The sequence below is a fragment of the Entelurus aequoreus genome, linkage group LG28 (genome assembly GCF_033978785.1).
Source record: "Entelurus aequoreus isolate RoL-2023_Sb linkage group LG28, RoL_Eaeq_v1.1, whole genome shotgun sequence".
In the NCBI taxonomy this organism is placed as follows: Eukaryota; Metazoa; Chordata; class Actinopteri; order Syngnathiformes; family Syngnathidae; genus Entelurus; species Entelurus aequoreus.
Window position 1 is genome coordinate 19854473 of NC_084758.1, and position 15858 is coordinate 19870330.

A 15858-nucleotide genomic window follows, 5' to 3' on the forward strand; every position below is an offset into this window, starting at 1 on the left:
ATATACACACACACACACACACACACACACACACACACACACACACACACACACACATATTTATATATATATATATATGTATATATATATATATATGTATGTATATATATATATATATATATATATATATATATATATATATATATATATATATATATATATATATATATATATATATATATATATATATATATATATATATATATATAGCGCGGCCCCCAGCCAAATTGTTTTACCCCAATGCGGCCCCGGAGTCAAAAAGTTTGGGGACCCCTGGTTTATCGTTACGTCGCAAGCTTAAAAATTTGGGAAAACGAACGATTAAACATAATTCCGCCCACAGTTTGTGTAACACTAAACCAGGGTTGTCAAACATACGGCCGGAACAGGTTTTATTCTGCGGAGGAGTTGTCTTATATCCGGGTCTAATGCGTATACGCTTTAATTGGGTTGTCTACTTAAATCAGGGGTGTCCAAACTTTTTCCACTGAGGGCCGCACATTGAAAAATCAAAGCTAGCAGGGGCCATTTTGATATTTTTTATTTTAAAAACCAATAGAATATATGTATAAAAAATATACATTTAGGCTTCCACTCAGGCTTGATCCCGGGAACCCTAAAGGGTTTTGGTCCAAAAAATATAAAAAATGTGTCATTATTCGGTATTATTATTTGTGTTATTATTCAAGTTTTTAAATCTCTAGATCAACATGAGGTCTATCTGTCAATACAACATTTTTTTAAAGATTTAAATTGTATGCTCTTTCTGTCAAAGAAAACCCTTTTTTTGAATAAAAAAAAACACAAAATACCGTATTTCCTTGAATTGGCGCAGGGAATATAGTATTCGCACGTCTAGAATTACTGCCGGGTCAAACTCGTTTCTCAAAATAATTAACGCATGCTTGGCCTTATCGCCGGTTTATTATTGAAGCTGGATCAAATTCGTTTCGCAAAATATTAATTTTATTATCGCATGTCTATAATTTTCGCCGGGTCAAACTCGTTTCGCAAAATATTTAGCATATGGCTAGAACTTCCACCGGGTCAAATTCGTTACGTCACGAGTGACGCATCTGTCCTCCTTTTCAAAATGGAGGAAGCTGATTTCAGTAGTTTACAATCGCACAAAGGAAAAAAGATAAAGAGCTTTTCAGTAGGATTTAAGGTTCAAGCTATTGAATACCGGTACAGTATGCTAAAGAGAACAGTAAGCAGCTATGTTTTATTAATATACCGTAGCTGCGTGTGTGAAATACTGTATAAGTCATTAAATCACTCCCGCCTCCTGGTGGTAGAGGGCGCTGCCGCGCTAGTGATCCTTCTTGCGACTTCCTGTACTGCAGAAGAAGTGAACACACGCAGCAAGAGATTTATTTTTTCCCTCTGCCTGAACTTCTAACATGGAGGATCACATACAGGTATCTAAAATAAAACAGTTTTCTAAACTGGACTTTCAATCGAAGCAGGAGGTAATAATTAAAGGAATATCTCCATCGAAACAGAGACTTTTAAAACTGAAGAAAGAAAACAAGGAAGACTTCTATAAACAAGTTATCGATGCTTTTGGTCAGAAGGAGCTGCAAATGGACTCCATTTATAAGTACAGGTAAGACCATAATAACGTTTTTGTTAATTAAATGTGCTTTTCATGATGGTATGCTTACATCACACTCAAAGCGCACGCCTAAATTTTATGGATTCCTTTTGGTAAACGCCGGAGTGAGAAGAGGTTTTAAAATAATTACCGCATGCACGGCCATCCCGCCGGTTTCCGGTAAACGCAGGTGTGACAGGAGGTTTTAAATTAATTAACGCCCCTGCGGCTATTCAAGGAAATACGGTATGCAATATTTTCACCCAATAAAATTTTTAAGTGGGATATTTGAGATTATATAATAATTGGAGCCTTAAAAGGGTCAATAACTCATAACACCATTGATTTTAATTCATTATTATTTTTTGAGCAATGACACTTCAAAACTAATCACACTCAAATTGTAGGGGATCCAAAAGGGTCCTACTCATTAAAGTGTTAAAAAATAAATTATAATTTTTTTTAACACAATAATCTCGAGATCAACTTCAGATCTATCTGTCAATTCTAAGTTTTATTGTTGTTTATGTTTTTTGTTTTTTCGTTTTAGGGCCCTTTAAAAAAAACAGCTCGTTTTTTTACATGGCAAACACAAAATATGCAACATTTCCCCCCCAAAAAAATCTCCAAATATGACGTAATTGGAGCCTTGAATAGGTCAAAAATTCATAATGACATTGATTTTGATTCATTATTATTTATTTAAAGAAAGAAACAGCCTACATGGCAGCTTTTGTGTAAACATTGCTACATTTTCTTGTTACATTTCACCTGTTTTCTCTTTAAATACCACTTTGAATGTTTTTTTTTTTTTTTCAATCGTATTTTTAAAATGTGCCGTGGGGCCGTAAAAAAATGACCTGCGGGCCGCAAATGGCCCCCGGGCCGCACTTTGGACACCCCTGACTTAAATGCATGATAAACCAAAGTGTCCTTTGTGTGGTACTTCCCAGGTGGTTCAAGCTCCACTCGAAAGCCGGGCGAAAGGAAAAGGAACGCGGCGAACTGCAGCTGACGGTCCAGTTCACCCGCAACAACATGACCGCCAGCATGTTCGACCTGACCGCCAAGGACGAGCGGCGCTCCGCTTTCGGCAAGCTCAAGGACCGCGTCACGGGGAGGAAGCGCCCGGATGTAGAGTCGTCCTCGGCCATCGTGCCGGGCCGCTACGCCGCCCTCTCGGCGTCCACGGGTCCGCAGCCGCTCGGGGACGACGGTGGCGGCGCGGCGCCGAGGCGGGAGAACGCGGATATAACTGAGGACAAGAGAAGCAAGATGAAAGATTTCTTCAAAGGGAAGCTGAGAAAGTCATCCGACACCAGGTCGTGCTCTTCCTTGGCCTCGGAGAGCAGCGCCTCTTCCGTGGCCAGCGACGCCCTCGGCCCTCCGCCCGTCTTAGGCCTGCTCTCGGACCTCCCCAGCTCGCCCATCTACAGCACCGTAACAAGAGTGGACGCACACTACGGAGAACGAGATCTGACTAAAACAGGTAGTTGTTTATACACAGAGCACTGATTGGTCGACCAGTTAGGACAGGGGTCGGCAACCCAAAAAATGTTGAAAGAGCTATATTGGACCAAAAATACAAAACAACTAATCCTTCTGGAGCTGCAAACAATTAAAAGCCTTATATAAGTCTTATAATGAAGGCAACCCATTATGTAAGTGTCTATATTAGCTATTAATGTAGTTGTTACGCCTGTCCTGCTGTTCAGCTCCGGTGCAGACCGTGGTCGAGGAGCACAGGGCAGACATTTCTTCCAGGGCGGATGTTTTCATCGGCGGTAACACCCTTCACTTTACCCACCGGCGGGGACGGTGTGGCGAAGTTGGGAGAGTGACCGTGCCAGCAATCTGAGGGTTACTGGTTCAATCCCCACCTTCTAACATCCTAGTCACGTTCGTTGTGTCCTTGAGCAAGACACTTCACCCTTGCTCCTGATGGGTCCTGGTTAGCGCCTTGCATGGCAGCTCCCGCCATCAGTGTGTGAATGTGTGTGTGAATGGGTGAATGTGGAAATAGTGTCAAAGCGCTTTGAGTTCCTTAAAAAGGTAGAAAAGCGCTATACAAGTATAACCATTTACCATTTTATTTATTTTATTAACTATCAAAATGACTATGTGTCGCAGGCTGACGCAAATCTTCGTTGATAGAAATGTTGACATTTTATATTTATTCTACACATTCTACACTTCTCAGAGGGTGAGATAACTCCTGGTAATTACTGGCTTAGAATGGCCAAAGGTATAGATGTGTGTGTCAAAGGTAAAGGAAACGACAGGCTGTCTTCTTTTAATAGATTTATTACAATCTTTGGCAAGCTAGGTAACGTTTGCTGTGGTCTGGAACAACATGGCGCACAAACAACTATCAGAAATGCAGCCAATATTACATACAGATAATGTGTCATGAGACATGCAAATATAAAATAAATACACAGAGGACATAAGTAAATTAAATAAGATCAAATATACCTACAAACGAGGCATAATGATGCAATATGTACATGCAGCGAGCCTAAATAGCATGTTAGCATGGATTAGCTTGCAGTCATGCACTCACCAAATATGCCTGATTAGCACTCCACACAAGTCAATAACATCAACAAAGCTCACTTTTGTGCATTCACGCACAGCATAAAACGTTTGTTGGACAAAATGAGACAAGGAGTGGCATAAAACATGTCTTTCTGTGGCAGCGTCGGAGAAAGTTGAACATGTAAGCAAACTACGGTGCGTTCAAGGACCGCCGAAATTAGTAGGACAAAACGAATACTCTCATCAGTGAAGCATGTTTATATACCGTATTTTTCGGACTATAAGTCACAGTTTTTTTTCATAGTTTGGCCGGGGGTGCGACTTATACTCAGGAGCGACTTATGTGTGAAATTATTAACACATTAGCGTAAAATATCAAATAATATTATTGATGTCATTCACGTAAGAGACTAGACGTATAAGATTTCATGGGATTTAGCGATTAGGAGTGACAGATTGTTTGGTAAACGTATAGCATGTTCTATATGTTATAGTTATTTGAATGACTCTTACCATAATATGTTACGTTAACATACCAGGCACGTTCTCAGTTGGTTATTTATGCCTCATATAACGTACACTTATTCAGCCTGTTGTTCACTATTCTTTATTTTAAATTGCCTTTCAAATGTCTATTCTTGGTGTTGGCTTTTATCAAATACGTTTCCCCCAAAAATGCGACTTATACTCCAGTGCGACTTATATAATTTTTTTTACGTCTTTATTATGCATTTTCGGCAGGTGCGACTTATACTCCGGTGCGACATATACTCCGAAAAATACGGTAAACAGTTAGATTTCTAACAATTGGGAAGGTTTGTGTCATGTTTGCTCTCTTACAGAAACAATATTAAAACAAAAATTATATTTTTTCCGCCATATTTTCTATTTTCATACATTTTTGAAAAAGCTCCAGGTAGCCACTAGAGCGACGCTAAAGAGCTGCATACGGCTCGCCGACCCCCGAGTTAGGATCTCAGAAGTATTTACGTACTTTCGTGTATATTTTAGGTATGTACCGATCGATACTAACGAAAAAGTGATGAGCCCGATCCCTCTGACTGATACTTTATTGTTGGTCACTGGACTGACAGAGGTGGTTATCAGCTTAGTTAATATAACCGCCTCCATTGTGGCAAATCAATTACTTTTCTTAGTATTGTAAGTATCATCATCAAGCATTATCATTATGTATCACACACAGTAAGAGCGAGCCACTAGCAGACATTCTAAACGCTAAAATGGCTTAAAACTAGAGATCTCCGATAATGGCTTTTTTGCCGATATTCCGATATTGTCCAACTCTTAATTACCGATTCCGATATCAACCGATACCGATATATACAGTCGTGGAATTAACACATTATTATGCCTAATTTGGTTGTGATGCCCCGCTGGATGCATTAAACAATGTAACAAGGTTTTCCAAAATAAATGTGTGTATATTGTAGCGTCCCGGAAGGGTTAGTGCTGCAAGGGGTTCTGGGTATTTGTGCTGTTGTGTTTGTGTTGTGTTACGGTGCGGATGTTCTCCCCAAATGTGTTTGTCATTCTTGTTTGGTGTGGGTTCACAGTGTGGCGCATATTTGTAACAGTGTTAAAGTTGTTTATACGTTCGCCCTCAGTGTGACCTGTATGGCTGTTGACCAAGTAGGCATTGCATTCACTTGTGTGTGTGAAAAGTCGTAGATATTATGTGACTGGGCCGGCACGCAAAGGCAGTGCCTTTAAGGTTTATTGACGCTCTGTACTTCTCCCTACGTCCGTGTACACAGCGGCGTTTTAAAAAGTCATACATTTAACTTTTTGAAACCGATACCGATAATTTTGAAACCGATACCGATAATTTCCGATATTACATATTAAAGCATTTATGGGGTCTACTTAAAACAACACAAGAAATGAGTGCTTCAAGAAGTCCAGAGTTTTATTTCCATGTATATAAACTCAGGAAAAAATTCCTTCGACACAGGAGGACTCAGAGGACAAACCCCAAAGGGTTTAAATGAGTACCGTATTTTTCCGACTATAAGGCGCACTTAAAATCCTTTCATTTTCTCAAAAATAGACAGTGCGCTTGTGCTTACCGACCTCGAAGCAATTTTATTTGGTACATGGTGTAAGTGTGACCAGCAGATGGCAGTCACATATAAGAGATACGTGTAGACTGCAATATGACGCCAGTAAACAACACCAACATTTTATATGTTCCATTGAAAATATAGAACATTACACACGGCACTCAAAAATCTGTCAAAATGTATTGGTACGACTTTGAAGCCGCACCGGTTGATGGATTGTCGGCCCATTACGGCTACCTTAGTCAGAGATACAAGTAGGTGTGTGTATATTACAGAGGTGTCCAAAGTGCGGCCCGGGGGCCATTTGCGGCCCGCAGCTAATTGTTTATCGGCCCCCCACACATTCTGCAAAAATTGCAAAATTGATAATATTGCAAAAATTTAAAAAAACATTTAAAAAAAGTGGAATGAGGTGAAATCTAACAAGAAAAAGTTGCAATGTTGACACAAAGCTACCATGCAGGCTGTTTTTTTTATTTTGTCTTTGTTTATTTTTCTTTTTTTTGCCATTGCTAAAAAAAAAAAAAAAGACTAAAAATCTATGTTACAATGAATTATTACTTAAAAAATATCACTTATGTGAAATGTTTTATGTGGAAAAAATATTGCATATATTGTGTGGTTGCCATAAAAAAACATCAACGTTTTATTTGACAAAAGAGCACAATTCAAACAAAATAATAGTTCAAGGGTAAAAATCGACAGATTTATCTGAAGTTGATCTCGTAATTTAAGTGTTAAAAGTAAAAAAAATGTATCACTTTATGAGTGGGGGACCTTTTGGATCCATAATATATTTAGTAGGATTTTATTTAACTTTTCACTGTGATTACTCAAAAATATGAAATCATTAAAATCAATGGTGTCCTGCTGTCAAGACTTGGTCTTTGGCGTGGTTTGCTCTCCCGTGGTGCAAAAGAATTGGAACGGACGTGGCGTGCAGGTAAAGACATAGTTTAATTATTACTATAAACTCAAACAAAAGGTACAAACAAAAGGCGCTCACAGAGGAGGTAAAAAACTTGACTAGGAAAACAAAAGGCGCGCACAATGGCGGAGAACTATGAACATTAAACAAACAAAAACTTACGTGACAAGGAACTGTGAACATGGCATGAATGTATGATGTCGCCAGGACGAACAACAGAAACAGAAAAGCCTATATAGTGACATGAAAAGTGAAAACAGGTGCGTGACTAACTGTGAACAGGTGCATGACATGACTGTGAAAACGTGAGACAGGTGTGTGTGAGTCCAAACGTGGAACAGGTGAAACTAATGGTTGCTATGGTGACAAACAAAACCAGGAAGTGAAACCAGGAACTAAGGAAGTGTCCAAAAAACAAAACAGCACATGGCCAAACAAAAACATGAACACAGACATGACACCTGCATTATTGATCTTTTAGGGCTCTAATTACTAAATACTGCATATTTCAGTTTTACTATAAAAAACAAAGTTGTCTTTGACAGAAAAAGCATTTTTTTACTTTATATCAACCTCAAGTTGATATAGAGATTTACTGTAAGCGTTAAATAAAAAATAATAATAATAATATGACTTATTTTTAACAGTTTAATGACTGAGACCCTTTATGGTCCCCGGGAGCCCTAAAGGTTAAAAAAAAATAAAAAATCCATATATTTTGTTAATGTTTGAAAATGAAAAATATCATGCTTAAATTTTTCCGTGTGCGGCCCTCAGTGGAAAAAGTTTGGACACCCCTGGTGTATAAGGACCGCAAAATGGCATCCATTAGCAGACATATTATCTGGCGTTCGCAATATTATACAAAACCAACTTTTCTTACCTTCTGGTACCTGCTGATGCGTATTTGAGATCTGCATAAGTCCTGATTATGTGCGCACTGTAGTCTGTGCCGATGCCGTAGTCGATAAGCTTCTTTATTTTTCACTATCTTCTTGTTATGGGACATTCATCCTCTGCTGTTGCCATTTCTAATATAAAGTAGTGTAAAGTTCTAACTTATATCTCGCTATGGAAGCACTAACAACTACCAGTGTAGGGGGTTTACATTATTCACCCAAGGAACTTTAGTTATTAAACCGTTCAGGTCGGACGATTTTTCACGGGACACATTTCCGGCGTTGTTGCACTAGTGTATGAAAAAAGACCTGAATAGACCCGCTCATCAGCAGTGCGCCTTATAATCACCTGGTCCAGAAAATACGGTAGTAAATTGTAGTTTTTACTTTTTTGGTGGTATTAACTGTTTACTTTATTGTGATTAAACAATTGTATATTATAAAAGACAATAAGGAAGTAGATTAAATATGGTGTTGATATTGTGACACTGTATAAATATATTGAAAAATGTACAGTTAATACATATGATCTGTATCGGTTGCATAAAACCCTGACCGTAACATCCCTAGTATCTTTACTTCATTTAAATCAGGGGTGTCCAAACTTTTTCCACTGAGGGCCGCAAATGGAAGAATTAAAGCATGCGGGGGCCGTTTTGATATTTTCCATTTTCAAACCATAACAAAATATATGGATTTTTTTTTTTTACCTTTAGGGCTCCCGGGGACCATAAAGGGTCTCAGTCATTAAAATGTTAAAATTAAGTCAAATTATTATTTTTTTAATTTGATTTAACGCTTACAGTAAATCTTTATATCAACTTCAGGTTGATATGAAGTAAAAAAAAAAAAAAAGTTTTTTGCCTTTTTTGTCAAAGACAACATTTCAGTTTTTTATAGTAAAGCTAAAATATGCAGTATTTAGTAATTGGAGCCATAAAAGATCAATAATGCAGGACACCATTGATTTTAATTAATTATTATTTTTGAGTAATCACAGTGTAAAGATAAATAAAATCCCACTAAATATATTTGGGATTCAAAAGGATCCACTCTTAGAGTGATACATTTTTTTTTTTTTTTTTTTAAACTTTCAATACTTACTTACTTAAGTTACGAGATCAACTTCAGATATATCTGTCGATTTTAACGTTTGAACTATTATTTTGTTTGTTTTATGCTTTGTTTGATGTTTTTATATGGCAACCACACAACACATGCAATATTTATTCCACACAAAACATTTTAAAGTGACATTTTTGAAGTGATTGGAGAATTGAAAATAATTCATTATAACATAGATTTTTTTGGTAATTTTTTTTTTTGAGCAATGGCAAAAAAAAGAAAAATGAAGAAAGACAAAAGAAAAAAAACAGCCTGCATGGCAGCTTTGTGTCAACCACATTCCACTTTTTTAAATGTTTTTTAACTTTTTTGCAATAGCATTTCCAGAATGTGTGGCGGGCCGGTAAGCAATTAGCTGCGGGCCGCAAATGGCCCCCGGGCCGCACTTTGGACACCCCTGATTTAAATAGTCATCCTAGGTTTAAAATATGAAATTAATATGATAATTGGATTTATTGCATTGAGTTATGTAAATTGACGTATTTCGACCCACAACTGTTGCTAATTTAGAATGTTGTTTTCTTCACTTTCGTAAATGCACAACATACACACTCAGTCCTAGAGGTGGGGGGAAAACATTGATTTTTAGATGCATCGCAATTCGGACAAGATTAGTAAAGATCGATAATCGACTTATTTATTCTAACATTTGGCTGACTGCAGTGAGCCACATTACAGAGAGATCTGGGGCCGTATTTATCAAGCTTCTTAGAATTACTCCTAAGAAGCCTGCTAAGAGTTGACTTAAGAGTAAATAAATTCTTCGCTGAAAGCTGCACTTAAAAGTTAGTTATCAAGCGTCTTACTCACACTTTCAGCGAAGTGTAGGACTGAATCTTAAGTGTCACACTCAGAGCTGAATTACGACATTACTATGTGCCGTAAACGGAATTTTAGGTGACGTCATTTCTGTGTCCATAGAAATGACCAATCACGGAAGGGAATCCCTTGCCTAAGAATAAAGAAATATCTTAGAAATATTTAAGTGGACAATGGGAGTGTATATTTTGACAATAAACTACAAAATAATTGAAAAAAAACTAGTCCCCGCCCGCACTCACGCTACCGCTCCCTCTCTTCTCTCGCCCACACACTCACTGACGTCACTCACCTCACATGCTGTCACCTATTAAAGGGCCACACACACACATATGCTACTCTCATAACATTTTCTTTCCAATTCATTAATTAGGCAACTAATTTGAAACCGGTGTGGGTGGCTCTATATATACTAGCCCACTGCAGCCACATGCAGAAATCAACAAGGAATAGAAAATTATTAAATCTGTGACAAAAATAATACCCGCTCTGTCTAAACGATACCGTTTGATCAGCTGCTCGTCATCAAACAAAGCCAGGACATCCTTCCGCTCCCTGAACATTCGCGCACGTCTCTCTCGCCTCAGTGCCATCCCCTGCTGGCAACTCCTAACCACTTAAGACACCTCTGAAGGTCTCTTAAATATCGTGGAGAGTAGGAGTGATTCTTAGACTTAAGAACGTTGATAAATAGCTTTTATTCTTAAGTTTGAGAGTAGGACTAAATTTCGCAAATTCTCAGGACTTAAGTGTAAAATGGCACTCTAAGACGCTTGATAAATACGGCCCCTGACCAGCTCCTTTATCGTAGGGCACCGATGTTCCAGTTTTGCACACATTTCCATGAATTTAAATACAAGTAATTTAATTTGTTTGAAATGCAGTTTTCAAAAGTTGCAAGTAACAAACGCTTATTTAGTGAAACTAAAAGAAATTTAAAAATGCATCAACACACATACATTAAAGATGCATCAATAATCGATTTGTAATCGAGTCGTAGCTCCTGAATCGTAATCGAATCGTGATGTGGCCAAAGATTCTCACCTCTACTCAGTCCACATGTCCGATATTGTCACGTCTTCTACAAACTTCTATTTCTTCTGTCCACTAATCTTTGATCAAGACGTTTCAGATCATTTCCCAGAAGTAGAGAAAAGAGACGTATTGAAGCTCAGTTCCAGTATTTGTTTTCTGTTTGAAGACTAAAACGTTAGCTGCTAAAGCTGCTGATGACTAGCTGCGAAAGCTACAAGACAAAAGTGATTCTGAAAAACGTTCTTCTTGTTGTTAGTTTTACACTGTATCCACTTCAGGGTGAACATTTGTAACACTGTTACATTGTAGCATCAGCCTGCTGAACCCAGGCTCAAAGAAAGCATTTTAAAATGGAGGACTCCTGTACTCCCTCAAAGACTAAGTACTGTACCTGGAATATTTTACATAGTTCTAAACACTTTGTTTCCCTCCACAGTGCTCACCTCCCAGCATGCCACAAAGGTTCTGACCCACAAGAGAGCCTTCAGCGATGAAGCTAGCAAGATCACAACATCTGCCCCAAAGACAAACCCTACCGTGGAGTCCCTCAAAGGCCAAAGTATGACCCAGTCCAAGTCTTCCTTGTGTATAAATGGCAGCCATGTGTACGACTCGGAGCCGTCGACTCCGAAAAGTGTCGGGGCCCTGCCGTCCAAGTTGGTCTTGTCAGAAAAAAGCTCCCCGCTGTCCCGTTCCCTACAGAACCTCACCAAGCGGAGCGATGACAAAGGTTTCTTTAGCGAGGGTAGACGATGGTCATTTGACAAGATAAAGAAAGAGGGAAAGGAGGAAGAACTGGAGGTTTGGCCAGCTGAGATAGAAGATCGTCCTGAGCAGGCAGCGGCACCAATCCTCCCCTCTGCTGCCGATTCTTCCGACAAAGGTTGGAAGCTAAGAAAAACTTTATTTTCTGGTGGTAGGAGCGATTCTCTCCCTGCAAAAGCGAATGGAAATCAGGCAGGATCAACCTCCGAAGGGAGGCTCAGAGGCTGGTTCGGCTCCTCGGAATCCCAGAACAAGCCAAGGTGAGTCAGTGGGTAGGTCTGTGCTCCCATCAAGTTTGTTTAAAGCTCCTTCCATCCAGGCTTTTCCCAGTTCGGGTTATTAGCTCATGCGTCTTTTCATTTCACAACCAGGCTGCCACCAAATCACACCTTAGTTTCCACATGCTTCCAAATTGATATGAGTTTAGACAAATGGTTTTCTTCATGCTTAATTATTTTGCAAATCCGCTTTGCTTCTTTTGATTTTAATTTCACGCCTGATTTTCGAGATTGTATCACTTGGCCAGCTTTGTGTCTCGAAAGCATAAAGTTAGGCAAGCACTAACGTCAGCTGATATTTTGGTGACTGTGTTTGGGTCGCTGCCGCATGTTTGACTAAGAGGACCACTGTGACCTCTTTTCCTCTACAGGCTGGAAGTTTCTCCCAAGGTAGAAAACACCTCAGCTATATCCCTTCCCATCCTGCCTCATTCCTCACCCTCTAACTACCACACTGGGGGCCACTGCTCGCCTGTTAATCAGAGTCCCACCCGTCCCATGACCCCTCCATCGACCCCCATTTCCCCTTCCAACCCTTTCTTTGAGGAGATGCAGAGGTCCCCACCTTTTGCACATACCTCGTCACCCTTTCTTCCCACCTCTCAACCCTCTGGCCACCACACCCCAAGTCCCTTTCAAGGTGCTAGCAGCATGGCCTCCATCAAACGGGAACGTCCCAGGCCCGTTGCAAGACAGATATCATTGCCCGAGTTTTTATCCAGAGCGGCAACACCAAAGTCCTCCACGTCTGAGAGCGCACAGGAATGGGAGGACTCGTTTGACACATTTGCCTCAGGCAGGCTAAACTCACCGAAAAGCAATCCCCCTCTGACGCAAAAGAAAACCACTCCAGCATCCAGTCCGACTTGGGCAGCAAACAGCAATCACTCACAAGAGCGGCAAATTCACCTAGAGGAACCGCCACCGTTACCACCAAGGAGACCGGTAAGAACTCTGATGAATGAGGTATACTCTGATGGCTGGCTCCACAGAGGCCAAGAGTTAGCAGTCCACAAAGAAGCCCGCTTGCTCTCCCAGACTGGAGTGGCGTCACTGCAACACGGGAAAGAGGCAGAGTACAAGACACTTGAATCAAGTGTTTCACCTGACAGCGAGACTTCATCTTTCCTCAATGTTAACTCTCAACCTTACATTATTCCTTCACCAAAATTCACATCCGAAGAAACGCTACAGAAGTCCAAGTATGAACCTTTGGAAGACAACAGTGACTTCTGGGGGGGCATGCTGTTTGAGCAAGACTTATACAGGCGAGCTTGCCAGGGAAGGGTTAGACAGCCCACTTTCCCAGCGTGTAACAACACAGGGCTTAGGAATCTTGTTGATTGTGAGACATCTGACGCTCACCTTTTGAGGAAGTCGTCTGATTCTCCCCCAACGTCGGATTTAAAGACTGGTAGGGCTCTGCCGTTGGTTGAGCCTACAGAGTCTTCCATTATGAGTGAAACTGCATGCATAAACAATAATATGACTTTTTCACCAAACTTAGGAGATCTGAACATGAATGCGCGCAATTATGACATCTGCTTTATTGATTCAGATGGCTCTTCTCAGTCAGAGGAAGTTGATCTAGTTAAAGGCCCAGCTGTGGTAAGTAGGACTGGTCCACAAATGTCCCCAATTGTACTTTACCACAAGAAGACCACACTGGGGGATGCATTCACATCAAAAGACACAGGCATACCCGAGAGGGAGTCATGCTTAGAAAGAGCCACACAGTGTAACAAAACCTGCAAAGTCACTCCAGTTTGCCAGGAATTTCCAGATGAGACAAACAACGCTGAAACCCAGAAGCATCTGATAACACATGAACCTGATTTTGGAATTAATTCCAGTGACGACAGAACTGAGAAGACCAAAAATGACTGCGATGATAACGGAAACCCTCCGGGTGAGATGGAATTGTGTCCTCGGGTGGTTAGTGCGCGTGTTAGACCTAAAGGAATGTCAAGAGTCAGCAGCAGAACTGATCTTGGTCCATTTTCTTTGCTCATTAAGGAAGGTCCGGCTTCCTATCAACCCATTAAATCATCTCTATCCTCCAATGAGGAATTAGATAGCTTGAATAAAACCCCAGAAATACCTTCAAACAGCAATCTTTTATTGGGAGACTTTGAGACAGGAAAACCCTCTGAGACAACATTTAAAATCCTTCATGCCAAAGTAGCCCCTCAATTGAAAAGCCCTCCAGAGACTGGGAAGGGTTCTTTGCCCACCTCATTGGCTTATCCACCTGTTAACCTCCCCCCGTCCCCTGCCTGTTGCCCCTCCATACATCCCTCAGGCAGGTCTCTGACTGTGACCCCCTACACATCCTCCACTATCGAGCAGCCTCAGGCCGATGCACAGCACTCACTTTTGCCTGAGGAGACTCAGCCAGCTTGCAACCTGCCCCTGCACCAGGAGAGCAGGTGAGAGTACTAACACTGGGAATCACATGCAGCTATCGCGACATCAATAACAATTAGTCCGAGTCCAGACACTAAAATGACATGTTTGTTTTCATTTCTGCACTGTTTGCCTGTCTTGGTTGCTGCTCAATGCTTTCACACTGTCCTAAGTTCTGCCTTCTGGTGTTCACTGCTTCACATTTATGGTTGTTTCATGTCATGTTTAGGTTCTTCAAGCTGGCTCCATTGATGCTCATTTCCTGTATAGTAGCCGAATATATGATTCCAGTTTTGTTTTTCTTTATGCGTCTGTGATTCATTCATCCCAAAATTGGGCCGACATCTGAATCTAAATGGAGCTTTTGTCATTTTCTTTGCGTTGTGCTTTCCCATGTTTTCTTGCAACCTGGTCAGGGTTCCCCAAACATTTTCAGCTCAAGATCTGAATTAGAAACTTAGTTTCTCATTAAATTAGGGGTGTCCCGATCCGATATTGATATTGGTCCGATATCAGCAAAAACAAGTATTGGATGATTTCGATGAACTTAGTTTCTCCCTTAACTAGGGGTGTCCCGATCTGATACTGATATTGGTCCGATATCAGCAAAAAACAAATATTGGATGATTTCGATGAACTTAGTTTCTCACTAAACTAGGGGTGTCCTGATCCGATATTGATATTGGTCCGATATCAGCAAAAAACAAGAATTCGATGACTTCGGCTTTCAACAAACATCTCCATTATAGGCAATGCAAGATTCGACCGCAAAGCAATTCAAAGTGCTTTACAGGACATTACAAGAAGGCAAAAATTAAATAATCATGAACAAATTATAATTGTAATAAAATCAGAAAATGTAATCACCATAAAATCTTAATTCAAATCAAAATCAAAGAAGTGTAGATAAAATACTTTCAGTTGACATATGATCAGTTAAATACAAATGTTTTCAGCCTGGATTTGAACATTGCCAACGCTGAGGCCTGTCTCACATCATCAGATTTTAGGAGCATACAATTGAAAAGCAGCCTCACCATGTTTCGTTCTGCCTCTGGGCACCAGCAGGAGACCACTCCCTAAGGTTCTCAGAAGCCAAGGTAGTTGATGTGGTTCTAACATGTCAGAGGTGTACTTGAGCACAAAACCGTGAAGCAGAGCTGTTTTAAAGTCTTATCGCCTGAGCAACAGGAAGTCAGTGCTGTGACCTAAGCACTGCATTAGCATGGTCGTATTTCCTGGTTCTAGTCAAGACTCGAGCAGCAGCATTCTGGATGTACTGCAGCTGCTTTATAGCTCCGATGCAAACATCTAAATGTTCTCCAATAAACACACAAGGTTGGTCTTTTCTTGTATTTTAGTAACAGGAAGTCAGTGCGGTGACCTA

General features: G+C 40.3%; 1 protein-coding gene across 2 annotated transcripts in view; it reads left to right on the forward strand.

Moving 5' to 3' along the window:
- rab11fip5b (RAB11 family interacting protein 5b (class I)) overlaps positions 1-15858 on the forward strand; it is a 29259-nt gene that overhangs the window by 6671 nt on the left and 6730 nt on the right. Inside the window, exons 2-4 of one of the 2 annotated variants that reach the window (XM_062039759.1) lie at positions 2551-3086; positions 11459-12047; positions 12437-14494. In XM_062039759.1, coding sequence (XP_061895743.1) covers positions 2551-3086; positions 11459-12047; positions 12437-14494 — 3183 coding nt within the window. The remainder of the gene's footprint in view (positions 1-2550; positions 3087-11458; positions 12048-12436; positions 14495-15858) is intronic. The other variant, XM_062039760.1, reaches the window with a different exon arrangement.